This window comes from Aphis gossypii, chromosome 2 (genome assembly GCF_020184175.1).
Source record: "Aphis gossypii isolate Hap1 chromosome 2, ASM2018417v2, whole genome shotgun sequence".
NCBI classification, from domain to species: domain Eukaryota; kingdom Metazoa; phylum Arthropoda; class Insecta; order Hemiptera; family Aphididae; genus Aphis; species Aphis gossypii.
In genome coordinates, this window is record NC_065531.1 from 28,427,053 (window position 1) to 28,441,217 (window position 14,165).

Sequence of the window (14,165 nt, forward strand, 5' to 3'; positions counted from 1 at the left end):
TTGCAAACTCCCTATTAAACACATTAATTAATTACATTTAATTAGTAATGAACCTGAAGTTTAAATTCGACTAAGAACTTTAATACATATTGTTAAATTACACGTAGATAAAAAAATATTATTGCGTATTTCATCACCATTTTTTGTTTCAGTACTAACAGTGTAATACTATAATTGCTGTCATGTAAAACACCAATACGTATACACAACTTTTAACTCTGTGCGAAAGTAAGTACTACGAGAGAAGTATAATCGTTAAATATAACATGATAATATTCAATAATACACTCACAAGAGAACGACTTTAAAAGTTCCAACTAGAACTTGTAAGTCAACTGGAAGTTAACGTACGTGATTTTTAACAAAACCATAAAAAAAACAAATATTGTACCACATTTTGACACTTGTTAATTTTATTATTTCTAAAAAAAAAAACGTTGAAATATATAAAATAATCTGTTTTTATTTTAATATATATATATAACTTCCTCAGTTTGGTATTTAACTGTGAACCGTCGCCGTAACCCACCTGGCTAATATTTACGAAACCATAGGGCTATAGGCGGTAACCATGCTAAGGTACTGTTTAGAATAACATCGTATCGTCGTTACGAAAATCCGTTCGACTATAAATTGTACGTACACCAAAACCGGCGTTAAAAGCTGTCGTCACCACTTTGATTTTTTTTTTTTTAATATAAAAGCACGCATAGTTCTATATTAAATTAGGTACAAAAATGCGAATTGAAGTGTACAAGTATGCTTCAGTCTCCAATGGTAGCAGCGGTGGCGGCAGGTGATGAATGGGGTGGCGTGCCTTTGAGTCATTACATTATTAGCCGTTTAACACGCGGCCTGTCGTTCGGTCTGAACCCCGTGAAACGGCAGACCGCAAACAAGGGCCATCCAAAAAGGGGTCGTCGTCGCAGTCGGTATTGTCGTCGTCGCCGCCACCGCCATCAACCGCTGTTGTGTGTACGCAACGAGCGTTGGAGACCCATAAAGGCGTGTTAAAATATCGGTGACATTATCTGAAAGATGTTAAAAAAAAAAAAAAAAATGATAAATAATAACAATAAAACCAAAAAGAAAATTATGACAGCTGACGGGTGTGCAATACACACACCGGGATTCGAATGCAATCGCGAAACGTTTATCTGCCGCAATCTTTTATGTATTATTTGTCTTCGTTGTCGTCGTCAACCGCGGTCGTCGCCCTTCCGAACACAACCCCTCCGACAACAATATTTTAATATTATACCGGACCACTCGTTATTATAGAATAGTTGGTGATATAATAATATAACAATAATAATATAAACGAGTACAATGTACTTTTTTTTTTTTTACTTATGTATACGCACACGAACAAAACTGCGTTATTGTTGATGGTTGGCCGTGTGTGATTTATGCGCGTCGAATTGAAACGTATACACTCGTAAATAATATTTAGCTTTACACGCATACGCTTATCCTGTATCTATATTATAATATGTTAATATTTTATTGTAATACCTTTATTATGACGATACAAGTTTCTATTATAGTCGAACACTCGAGAATAACAATCGAAGTAGGTATTATCTATATTAAGCGTGTTACGGACATCCGTAATAATAATATTGTTTATAAATCACATTTTAACTAGATTGTACAATAAAAAATATTATGCATTGCGCACTATTTCGTAAAAAAATAAAACACAATTACGTCGTAAATAATTGTTAGCAACTTTAACTACTCTGTGTCATTAAAATTTATGTTGGTAAATATAATGTACTATATAATCGTTATTTCATTGTTTGGTTTACTGACCACGATAAGTAGTTACACGCGATACCATACAACAATATTATTGTCACCGTTTCAAATTTATATTTTGAGTAACGATTTAATAACTTTAAATACTTAACGAACGTTATTTTTTATCTTATTGCGCGATCGACAATAATTTCAAATAAAAAACAATATTTTATTGTGAAAACGAAAACTATACATCATATTTCAGAACTAAATAATGTTTGCAGTAACGTGTACTGCCGTATATAATACGAATATCATCATAATAGATATTAAGGGCCGAGATTTAGCGACCGCGTACGGAATGAAAAGACGGAAAAACGGGTCGAATTTTCGACGACATCGGCGGAACACGAACACTGCTCGGAACGCCGTCACTGCAGGTTTAAGACTCACCGCTGCAGCAGTCGTCGTTTCGTAACTTACCGCGGACGTGCGTTTTCGGCGACTGCAGAGACGACGAAGGCTTTTCCAGGACGGCGTAAACGTTGCCTTTGCGGTCGCGCTCCACGAAAACGACAAGTTTTTTGGGAAATCGGACCCGTGCGGGTCGCGGATCCGTCGGCCTCCCGACTTCGCGGTGGCAGCAGAACGCCCGCTGCAGCCAGCTCACGACGAGCGACAAGTATCCGCCGTGACCGCCGTGTAGCCCGCAATGATCGACTTCCGACAACTGATATTTCGGACGGTAGTCATCCCGGCCGTTGTCGGACGAACGGTTAGACGTCTGTGCCGAGGGACAACTATGGCGATAGCTGTTTGCCATACGTCTTCTTCCGAACGGCGTACGTCAGCCGCGTATAGTTTTCGGCCGTCCGGCAGGCGATCGACACGAATCGTTTTGCTGTAATAACACAAACACGCGATTGTTTTGATTTATATATACGCGTCGTATAATACAGTAACATTATGATAATTATTAATATTATTACGTGGCAACGGGGAAAAAAAAAAATTAAAACGTTTCGTTTTCGTCGAGGCCTCTCGCTGTCGTTTTCTCCCATTCCGATACACACCGCCGCCGTACACACGGTTTTCGTCCAGAAATCGTTTAGACACGCTGCGCCGCAGTCATCAATCACTCGGCAGTCCGCCCGTTTCCTTTGTACGAGCGAGCGTGTGCGCGCCGCGAGGTCGTTTATAATTGTTATTGTATATCGTTACGGCTCAAACGATATTATATTATAATATACTATCATCGTACCTATATAAAATATCATATCGAGCTCGGTATACACACACACACACTGTATTATACTATGCGTACAGCGTCGTATACACTCGGAAGCACGTCAGATTCGGGGACTGGTCGCCACCCCGTTCGCGGCCCGTCACTACGGCCGGAAATACCCTTCCCCAACGGGGGGGACGTATCTCGGCGTCCGAAAACGTTACGGTCGACGGGAGCGGCAGTGGCGGTTGATTATCTGTGACGATTAGCCGTGACAACGAGCGTGTAAGCAGTAAAAGTCGACCCGATCCGCGTCGTTAACGGCCGTTTTACACACACACACACACACACACACACACCGGAATCGTCGAGTCGTCTTACACAAAAGCGTATTTCAAACTCGATTAACAGCTTGTGCGCGCTTGTACCGATGTATATATATATATATATAACCACTAACCGAGTATATACCGTCACACCGCCACCGTATAGTACAACTACGGTGTCACACGAGTCATTATGTTATACGCGAAGAGCGATCCTTTGCCGGCGAGCGCGTTTCAATTATATTCGAGCCCCGCGACTGCGATGATAATATTTTAATCGCACGGAAATGCGCGAGACGTTCACGCCCAATCGGTTTCCTAGACCCGCAATTAAACATTTAACGTGTGTATAATTTAATATATATATTATGCGTTTGTATAGAAGCGGCAAACACCGGCAGCGTGCGTATCAATTCCGACGACTTGTCGCTTCCCATCTAGTCAAAGGCGTCGGGGACAAGACACGGTTCACGCGTCGAAAAACAACAAAGGGCGCGGCCGCCCACACAAAAGAATTTTTTCCGGCTGTTTCCACGCGTTAATGACAAATGCCCGTCAAATATATATATATATAGATATACGCGTATACACTCGTATAATATATTATACCCACCTGTAGCAGACTACGACGACATATGTCGTGTCACGCGCAATTTCAAAAAGTTTTTAATATTACATATACTTATATATATAAATCATAGTGTGGGACAAATGTTATGATGTTTACAAGGTCCGATTTGCCTTCGAGTGTGAGTTTCTATTTTTTGTTTAAAAACCGTGTACTTTTGAAAAGTACATTGTCCGTGATGTATCTTTTACAATAATTATAAATCACTGCACGAATAAAACGTTTGTTTTTTACAAAATAATATTGTATTTTATTAGCATTAGTATTGAGTGTGCAGGTAATCAATAATAGAACAAATAACTATCTTAAGACGCAAACCGGCTTCGGGGAGTAGTTACACAACTGAAGCCTAAAAATAAAAAAAGATAATAATATTATAGTTTGATATCGTGTCGTATTGAAATCGATCGACGAAGCTTTTATCCGAAAAAAAATGCCACTCTTCTATAATACGCTATATTATATTACCTCAATTCGTGTCTTATTGTAGTTGTGCACGTACGCATGCCAATAATGTATTGGTATATATTATACTGCTCTGCACTCGTGTAGTTGTGTAGCATCTATTTGCTTGAAATTTATTAACTTGACGTGTAATAATCTGTAGTCATTTAAATGTTACCAGTAAACACACTTAAAATTATGTGCTTAAGTATTTTTTTTATAAACACCGTTCTCACATTTTGGACACTATAATTAAGTAATTTTACTGATATAAAAAAATGTAGAAATATTTCCACCGTCTCTGAATGTTTCTTGAACACAAGCCAATACAGGATTGATGATAAATTGAATAATTTTATTGATATTCAAGTATCTATACGACTCTATTTACTACTTTCATAAAATATATGCAATATGGTATTGTAATTTATAATAATACAATATAGTGTAATTTTTATTGAAACAAATATTTTTTTTTAAATTTACACTGGAAAGTAGAAATTTTATTTATACAACAACGAAATATTTTTTAACTCGTGTCCAATCAACGGATGCAATTATGTCAATCAGCTTTAGAACGGTATGAGTCGTTGTCACAGCCATAAATGTAAATAGAACGGATGTATGATGAGGGTTATATAATAATATACGTAAATGGATATTAACGATGTGAACCAATAAGGATATTATGATAAAAAGAGGTAGCTGAAATTTGATTGTTTATCCTTTTCAATGCCCGAAACTGCGTTCTTGTCTTTAATTATCTATTTATATTTTCCAAAATTGTATCGGGTTTCTATTATTTCAGCCAGCAATGCATTGGAAGTATCAACAGTATCGTCTCGAGTGCGGTAGTGTGACATCAATAAGACGAACCCGCTATGTCACAGTTGTATAGTACTAATGATACGCGCCAATTATCAAAAGCCTCAAAAACACGTGTGTTTGTGTGTAAGGCTGGGTATTAAATCACACCAAAGTGTACTGCCGGCGTGTTAAGGGATGGGAGATGAGGGATAACGTATAAAAATACGGTCTTTTCGCCTCTTTAATGGGGTTTATACCTACAGGCGGTGGACGATCGATACCCGGCCGGCAGTGTGGTTGATGAACGACCTGACAGTTTCCGCTTGCCGAAAATCATATTTCGCCAGGGTCAGAACATTAAATCTATATCTTTCTGTGTGCGAGTTTGTGCTTTTTGGGTCATAAATCAAAATGAGTTTTACGCTACCGCCACCGCCGCCGCCGCCTCCTCCCGGATTTGTACGTCCACCTCCACCACCGCCGGATGATGTATGTGACGGGTTGAAAAGGTCGACTATATATATATATATATACTCTTTTCCTGCAGTCCACCACTGTACTCGGACCCACAATTTATATACTTACAGATTTTCATCAAACCAGCCCTCATCTATACGTTCGAACCTCTATGTACACAATATTATATTAATACAATATATGCATATAATATTTGATGTGTAACTCTTGTCCCGGTAGGTTCCTACCTATATATTTTATTACGTGTGTTGTATTTTATCGGTCAACGATAACACGCGACTGGCCAATTAGAACCCGCTCGAGGTCTGGTCATCGTAATATATTATTATATTATAATAACGAGCACGCGCGTTTAATTCATCTGAATTTCATACGCAATTGGTTAGATTGTAAGGATGGTTTTTTTTTTCACAGTGATAAATGTGTGCGTGTCTGTGCGTATATGTGTGGATATAGTGTTCGCATAGTGTATATATACGGTCGTGTGTGACAAACGACATCTCGTAAAGTTTTCACACGACGTGTAACGATTAAACAATTTTTTTTATTTTTTTTATTTAACATTTCCATTACCGGTCGACGGTACCCATATACAAACATGGTTCGTAATACAACTACCGCATGCTTTACCATTTTGTATTTATTGCCCGCACACACTGATAACTATATAACCGCCGTCGTAACACCTTGTATAGTATATACTGGCTGTAAACTGTAGCTATCTTTATAGAGGTCAATATTGTTAACACAGCGGTGTTATCGTATAAGGTTCAGAAGTAATGATTATGACGTGTTAGAATGTGTTAACTCGGTATACAAGCCGAACGAACAAGATCAGAAATAAAAATCAAAGAAACACGTCAACGTCCGTCTTGAAACTTTTTTTTTTGTAGTCTAAAAGTCTGCCGAGATAGAAATTGAATAAATAGTACTCAAGTATTTATGAGAGCTTGATTGCGAAATGTCAATAAAAAATACAAGACTTGAGAACCAACATTTTTTTAAAAATTTAAAAGTTTCGAATTTTTCTATAGAAACTTTTTATAGTACTTAATAATATGTACCTACATTACATCAACGAGATTTATTTAAAAGAGTGACGATTTGATAAATAATTTAAATTATTATAGTATGCCTATTACCTATTATTATACATAATAAAAGTTTGAAAAACTGTCCATAGTAACAACCTAATCAAGTTAAGTTTGTTTATACTCAATAGTTTTTAAATGACATCAAATTATAGTAAAATATAATTTTTGTTCTAATTATTTCTTAACAATGGATTTTTTTTAAAGAATATCTTAAACCTATACTTATGATAATATAATGGATAAATAAGATGAGGAATACATAAAAAGAAATGTGCACGAAGACAAAAACAGTAGATTAGTAGTACTATTAAGTTTTAAGATATATTTTAATATTATGCAATATTAATTTTTTATTTATATTTTAGAAACTATTTGAAATTATATTATACTTTTTATTATATTATCTTTTTTTGTTTGTAAACTAGATTTTCTGGCATAGTTAGAAAAGACATTTGAGAGAAAAAGGATTTTTAATTTTTATGATTAGTAAATTTGCTTTAAAATAAAACCTAATATTGGTGGGATAGTTTTTTGAATATGTAGATGTGTAGGACTCTGTGTAAATTTTAGTTAGAGATATACCATGAGCATCTAATAATCAGTCATAAAATAATCGCCTGAAATGCAAACAATAATAATAAAAACGTGTATAACATTATAACTATTGATGCAGGCACGAACGAAAGACATTAGACAACTGACTCACTATGAGTTATAGACGTTTTATGTATGTATTATAACATAATGTAAATAAGAACGAACTGGCAACTTATATAATATATGTTATTATATAACGCAGAATATTTTTAAATAAGTTCTTAGAGTATATCATATCTAATACTAAATTTGAAAACGGTTTTAGCTTTGTATAATTTAAGCATTGACTCGGAAGTAACAAATACAAAAACATATAATTTACCATTTGATATAATAATAATATGTAAATAGATAATATGAATGTATAATATTATATTTATTAGTTTTTATAGCATGCGAGTATAATGGAATATTTTTATTACATGTTGTGTATGTACTTTATATATACATTGTGTATACAATAATATTGAGGGTATATGACACTGAATAACTTTGCGCAAAGCGACGAAATTTGATTTTTGTCTTATCGGTTAGTAGTTATACCTACTTATTATTTATTTATACACTTATCACAAACCCTGCAATTTTCTGTATTGAGTACTAGTTTATTTATTTATTTAAATTATCTTTTGACTAATTTATTATTGTTAAAATTATATTATCCATTTATATAAATTGAAAAATAATGAATTGTAAAAGAAACGAATCGATAAACAGAACATTTAACTAACCTACCTATGAAATCAAAAAAATATGTCCAAGTCACAGGAATGAAAAATACTGAAAAAATGTGAATTGATAACTAGCCAAACGACTAGTTTGGCTCATTTTTAACTGAGTTTGTTAAACCACTAAAATGCATGACGAAATATTAAAAATAAGTATCGGTCAAATTGACGGTTGAGAATAGGGTTACCATTTGAGAAGAAATAAATATACTTCAAATGGCATATATGCATATGTAATGAAAAATAAAAAATTCAGAGTGCACAAAAATGACCAAGTACCTATAACAAGTAACGGAAAAAACAAAATTAAATTATGCCGTTCTACGAAACGATATTGTGCGTCTTTTATTAACGTTTATGCACTGTGTACTATAAATTATATAATACGTCAAAATGACATTTGTTATTGAATAATCAATAAGTTAATCAGACGAGGTCTGTGTTCATCAAGTCATCAACACAAGCCACAAGGTAACTATATAACACGGCAAACACTCAAGCAATAATTAAACCCGTTGAAACGTATACTATATATAGGCTTAATCCAACAGGTGTTCAAATAAAAAAAGAACATTCTTATAATAATAGGTAGGTATGTGTAGGTTAATCTTTTTTAATACATAGATATATAGATATAAGCTATTTTATTAGCTTAAACAATTACGTTCTTCTAAATATCAAACACTACGTGGAAAACATATTATATTATATTATACTGGAGTAGAAATAGTTTAACTGCGTAAAACAAAAAAAGCAAATCAAGTGTTATCTTTTTGAACGATCGCGACTATTATCTCTATATATGTATACAAACGTGTATTATTATAGTAAAGGCAATGAACACATAATATAAATCATGTTTTAATCGATTTAAAACATGGCGTTATTATTTATGATTTTTTTTTTCTGAATATAGGCTGTGCGCGTGTTTCGGTTGTATACTATTATTTTATAAATAAAATCGTATTACGAGTATATATAAATAAATAATGCAACTACTACATATGGAATATAGTATTTGATTTACGGTGTATTGTTGTCGATGTTATATTATACTGTTTTTGTTTTTTTTTTCACGGACGTCGTGACATAGGTTTCTTTTTTTTTTTATTACGTATACCTATTACATTAATTAAGGGTCATATCCGGGGTGATTTTTTTTTTTTTTCATAGAAATTTTGGATTTTAAGATAATTACATTTATAGTTGTATTTTTTCCACGGGCTTAAGGTTTGGTGTTCATGCAGAAAAAGCCTATAGCTAAATGGCTAAGCCACAATTGAAAGAAAGTGTTATGATTTCTAAAAAAAAAAAAGAAAAGAAAAAGATCCTATGGCGAGTTTGATAACACAAAATATCCTGTGAGACTTTATTGTCCATTAGTGAGATCGATTTTTTATAATAATTTAGGTCAATATTATAGCTTGCGATCTGACTTAATAGGGAAACTGACTAGACAAATTGAAAAGTCAATTTAGTCACACACGTTTAGACGTATAGGCTGTAGAACAGGTTTGAATGATTTGACTTCCAATCAAATAACTCGTTGTCACCTATATTCGACGGACCATAGCTCTTATTGAAAAATGGAAGGATGTGGTCAATACGTAGTTTTTTATTGAATCTAACCTACGTCATATACTTTGATATTGATTGTCCCGAGTCACATTTAAATGTCGGATTTCAAGTCCCTGCTTTCAATTCTAGAATGAATCATTGCTATTGCATCCCTTCTATTTATAGTATGACCTTTATACGTAGTATTGCGACGATTAGAATATGCGTGCGTGATGTAATGTCAGTTAAAGATTTGTACGTGTCGCTCGATTTTTGTTTTATAACTATTTGTAACTAAATTGATAAACTATAACTCGACATCGAATTGATTTATCGAAATCTTGAAAATAATAATAATAATAATCGTACTAATAGGTACCTATTATAATTATTCGTTTGCGTAAACATAATATTTACATTTGCAGATCTGTTATATTATAATATCATCAGTGTAAAATTATTAAAAATAAACTAATATGAAATACGTGCGAAGAATCCGTTTCACCGGATTCGCTGTCGTCAAAAATCCAAATATTTTACACGTGTACCTACTTCCGTTGAGTAACTCGCTCGCATGCAGTAGTTACAAGGTAAACGCACCTCGGTAATAATAACGCGGTGTGAAATCTCGCGACCGAAAATAAAATGAAAATATATATATATATATATGGCATAAACATATTATAATGATATGGTTTACGAATAACCGAGCGCGCTTTTGTGTGAGTGTGTTTGTACGCGCGAAAGAGTGATTTTTTTCCACATGACAATACAAAAAATATAGTTTGGCGCCAGGTCGACGTCAACGGCACACACTCATACACACAAACACATGACAAAAGCATGTTATTATAAATAATGGCGTTGGACAAAAAAAAAAAATAATAATAATAACGCTGCTGCTACAGCAATACGATTCTATTGTCTGTCCTCCGCGGCGGCAGCACCAACGGCTCGCGTGAATTGCGCAACGGGTGAATTATAATAATATAAAATGAAAATAATATTATCGTCGGAAAATTCGAATAACCGCGTTGGATGAAGATTACAGACTGCAGCTATGTCACTATTAAGTGCAATAATATGTGAATATGACTTGGCGATATACGACTATACGAGTATGATGGCTTAAATGGTCGCGGTGGGTTAAAGTGTAGTACCGCTAGCGTAATAATATATTAAATTAGGTCACAAAAAACTATGACATTATTCAGGAATGTCGAGTATAAAATCGAATTACCTTAAAAATATTTTTTGTATTAACTTTTTTATCGTATAAACTCAAATTTCGATAACAATTTTAACGTGTACAAAGATAATTTAATATTTAGTTTAAACGGATTTAGATAGTGTATTTTGGAACGAATTTGAAATCGAGATATTTATTATATTACAGGATGGATTTGAAATATACAACAAATAGAACTGGCAATATTTATAGATTTTTGATTTACCTATTCATCTGCTGATAAAATATATTATCCAATGATTTATTTTTGAGTTTTTGAAAATGGTCTCCTTTTACTCCTAACAATTTAATCACCAATTTTTGAGTGAAGTTCCTACACCAAATATGAATCAGATATTTAAATTACAAGTTATAATTAAATTTATATAATATAAAGAAAACATATTGGTAGTTATGCAGCTAAAAAATCGGAGACTTCAATTCATGGTGCAGTGATGACGATCGGTTGAAACGGTATTAATACAAAAAGTGACTGTGATACGCCGACTTAGAGCTTTGATGGAGTATATGCTGTAAGGACGAGGTTCATGTGCCAAGTTCCTAAGTCCAATATGGAATCATCATCCACAATTCAATTAGTATCCTTTACGTTATCGACCAAATGAGACTCAGAGTTTCGATATTGATAAAACCATTGTACATTTTTCTTTATAATTTTAACACTTTTATTGTAAACCTTTGAGCACCGCTGGAGATCCTATTCGCTATCGCTAAGAACTATATCTTATTTTTAAGACTTATTAATTTATTTTTGCAATTTGGTCGATAGGCAGATACCATGACGCCCGTAAACAGCTAAGTGTTGCAAGTATCATTAATATGCAATATTATACTATTACATCGTATAGATTACGTGATAAATCGACTGATTATGATAATAATATAATATCATAATTTATACTAGATTTATTTTATTGTTTTTTTTTCAGTTTTGACAGTTTTGCATTCGTAATGGCTACCTTTTTTTAAGTTACATAAAATCTAAACCATTTATCAGGTTTATTGTAACCTTTGTGCAAGTAGTAAGTACGGAAAACATTGTTTCACGTTCAAAAACATCGACGGCATTGAATTTTCCATCATGAAACACCGGAATATAATAATATACCTATACTCTCGACCAAAACATTATTGACTGTTATTGTTCTACATGTCAATATAATATGTGGCGCTTTGAGCATGCCGTTCAAACGAAACGTTTCGTCGTTAAAGGCGAAATCATCCTCTGGACGTCCGAATTCGTGCTCCGATTGTATAGTTTTTTTTTTTTTTTTACCGTTGCCGCAGCAGCGTACGACTAAAAATTAGACGTCTGTCACCAGCTGCTTTTTTGCGTCCGAAATAGGACAGGTAACATAATAATAATATAATAATAATAACAACAACGATAATAATACATTGTAATAGCATTATTATTATTATATGGTACGCACATTTTGGAAAGTGTGCCTAGAACGAATTACCGAAATTCGTCGAACGTTCCACCGCCGTTATATTGAATGCGATACACCTTATACCGCGGTGGCGCCATATATTTATCTTTTATTTTATCGGTTGTCGCGAAAATCGTTTTTAATTGATAATAAGCGCGTTGTAAATAATATTATTTGTAGTGACATTGGATTACGTCAACACTTCGCTGTTACGGTCGTTTCAAAAACGTACGCCAATACGTAACACACTCAGTCACGTACCGACAATATAAAAATAGGTAATTGACAAAATTAATTTGGCCCCGATGTTTTCACGATTCGGTCATCGATGTGACGAGTTAATTTGATTATAAAACATTTTTTGTCGACACGATATAATATTATAAACGACGAAATGTCAACGTTTCACCCACGTACGGCACGAGATAACCACTTCGACGGCCTTGCAAGTGTCGTCGATAATATCGGTATAACATTGATAAAAATAAATGTCTCCAGTCATACTTGAGTGTGATTAATATACCCACTACGGTTTTTGAGTAACTTCGATTGACTATGAAGTCCAAATCTCGAGCTTTCTCGCTACAAGTCCACACCTTTCAATATACTTTTTAAAGTTTTAATTTTTTTTTTTTTTAGGAGACTTATTTGAAATGGGTATTAACCCGTCCTGGTGTTTACTTACATTAACGTTTAGTGTGAGCGTGCGTGGTCTTAAATCGTGTCGAAATAAAAATTGACACGTTTTATCACCATTGTCGAAAAATCGAAAAGACTCAATCGCCACTATATTATACCTGGTGAATGGTGGTCTTAAATCAAAAAATACACAATAAGGCGAACGACGTACGTATATGTGCACCTCGGTCAAAATCGAAACGCCCTGTGTGCGTACGTTAAGACGTTTTTATGACCATTTGAGTTTCAAACGGGGCCGAAGACAATAAAAATTGTGCGGCGGGGGGCGAGGGGGGATTAGACGGAAACTCGGAGAAACCCGGTGCGTGAACAGGCCGTAATATTCGAAAACAATCGTAACCATAAAAACGGAATTATCGGTATAAAGCACGCGGCGTCGATTCCAATTCCCTCGCGTCCCCATCACGTCCACGACGACGACGACGACGTATGTATATAATAATATGTTTTTACGACTCGTCCGCCGTCGTAATATTTTAAAAAAGGGCCGTTAAGGGGCCAAAAAAAAAAGAGGAAAAAATAATAATAACGACGGTAGTAATAGTACCAGACGGCCATAAATCTCTTCGGGAGGAAGCGGGCAGGCGACACGCAATCTCCGCCACCGTCACGCGATAAACGTTTGTTCGCGGAAGAGTAAATATCAAAATATACTATTATATTATATCGACGGTGGCGTGACGGCGGTGGAAGCCGAGATAAAGTTTCGAACTTTATTGTCCGAACGACACAAATCACTAAATTTCTCATATCAATTTTGTATTTCACATCTCTCTCCACAGTTATTACCGACGATCGAAACTATAATCACGCCGACCTGGTCGTGAACACCCGATCACATATTATACTGCAGCGAGTTATCATCCGTAAACGTTGAGTGATAACTGTCAAATGAAAAGTAAAGCGACACGTCATTCGCGTCAGGTACGTTTTTAAAAATCAATAACTACGTGTTCGACAGTCCTCCGTCGAATATTGTTACGAGACGAAATCGTAAAAATGGATTTATTAACATATTTTCTACGACGTAATAAAAACAGGAACGGTTCGTATCATCGAAAGCAAACACTAGCTACAATAATATAGGTCAGCTGTCATAGATTCGTGGAATTTAATTTATGATAACAATGGAAAAGTACACTATTCATCGTTTAC

General features: G+C 34.5%; 1 protein-coding gene across 1 annotated transcript; it reads right to left on the reverse strand.

The window, feature by feature from the left end:
* Positions 1-396: 396 nt before the first annotated feature.
* Positions 397-2,690, reverse strand: LOC114127090 (uncharacterized). The gene is made up of 2 exons (XM_027991223.2): positions 2,227-2,690; positions 397-1,031 (listed from the first exon to the last, which is right to left on the reverse strand). The coding sequence occupies exons 1-2, from the start codon at positions 2,564-2,566 to the stop codon at positions 844-846; spliced, it is 528 nt and encodes a 175-aa protein (XP_027847024.2). The 5' UTR covers positions 2,567-2,690; the 3' UTR covers positions 397-843.
* Between the last annotated feature and the right edge of the window lie 11,475 nt (positions 2,691-14,165).

Coding starts and splice junctions, on each gene's coding strand:
- LOC114127090 (XM_027991223.2), bottom strand. CDS start 2,566: ATGGCAAACAGCTATCGCCATAGTTGTCCCTCGGCACAGACGTCTAAC. Junction 1,032..2,226: donor GCCGAAAACGCACGTCCGCG/GTAAGTTACGAA, acceptor AACATCTTTCAG/ATAATGTCACCGATATTTTA.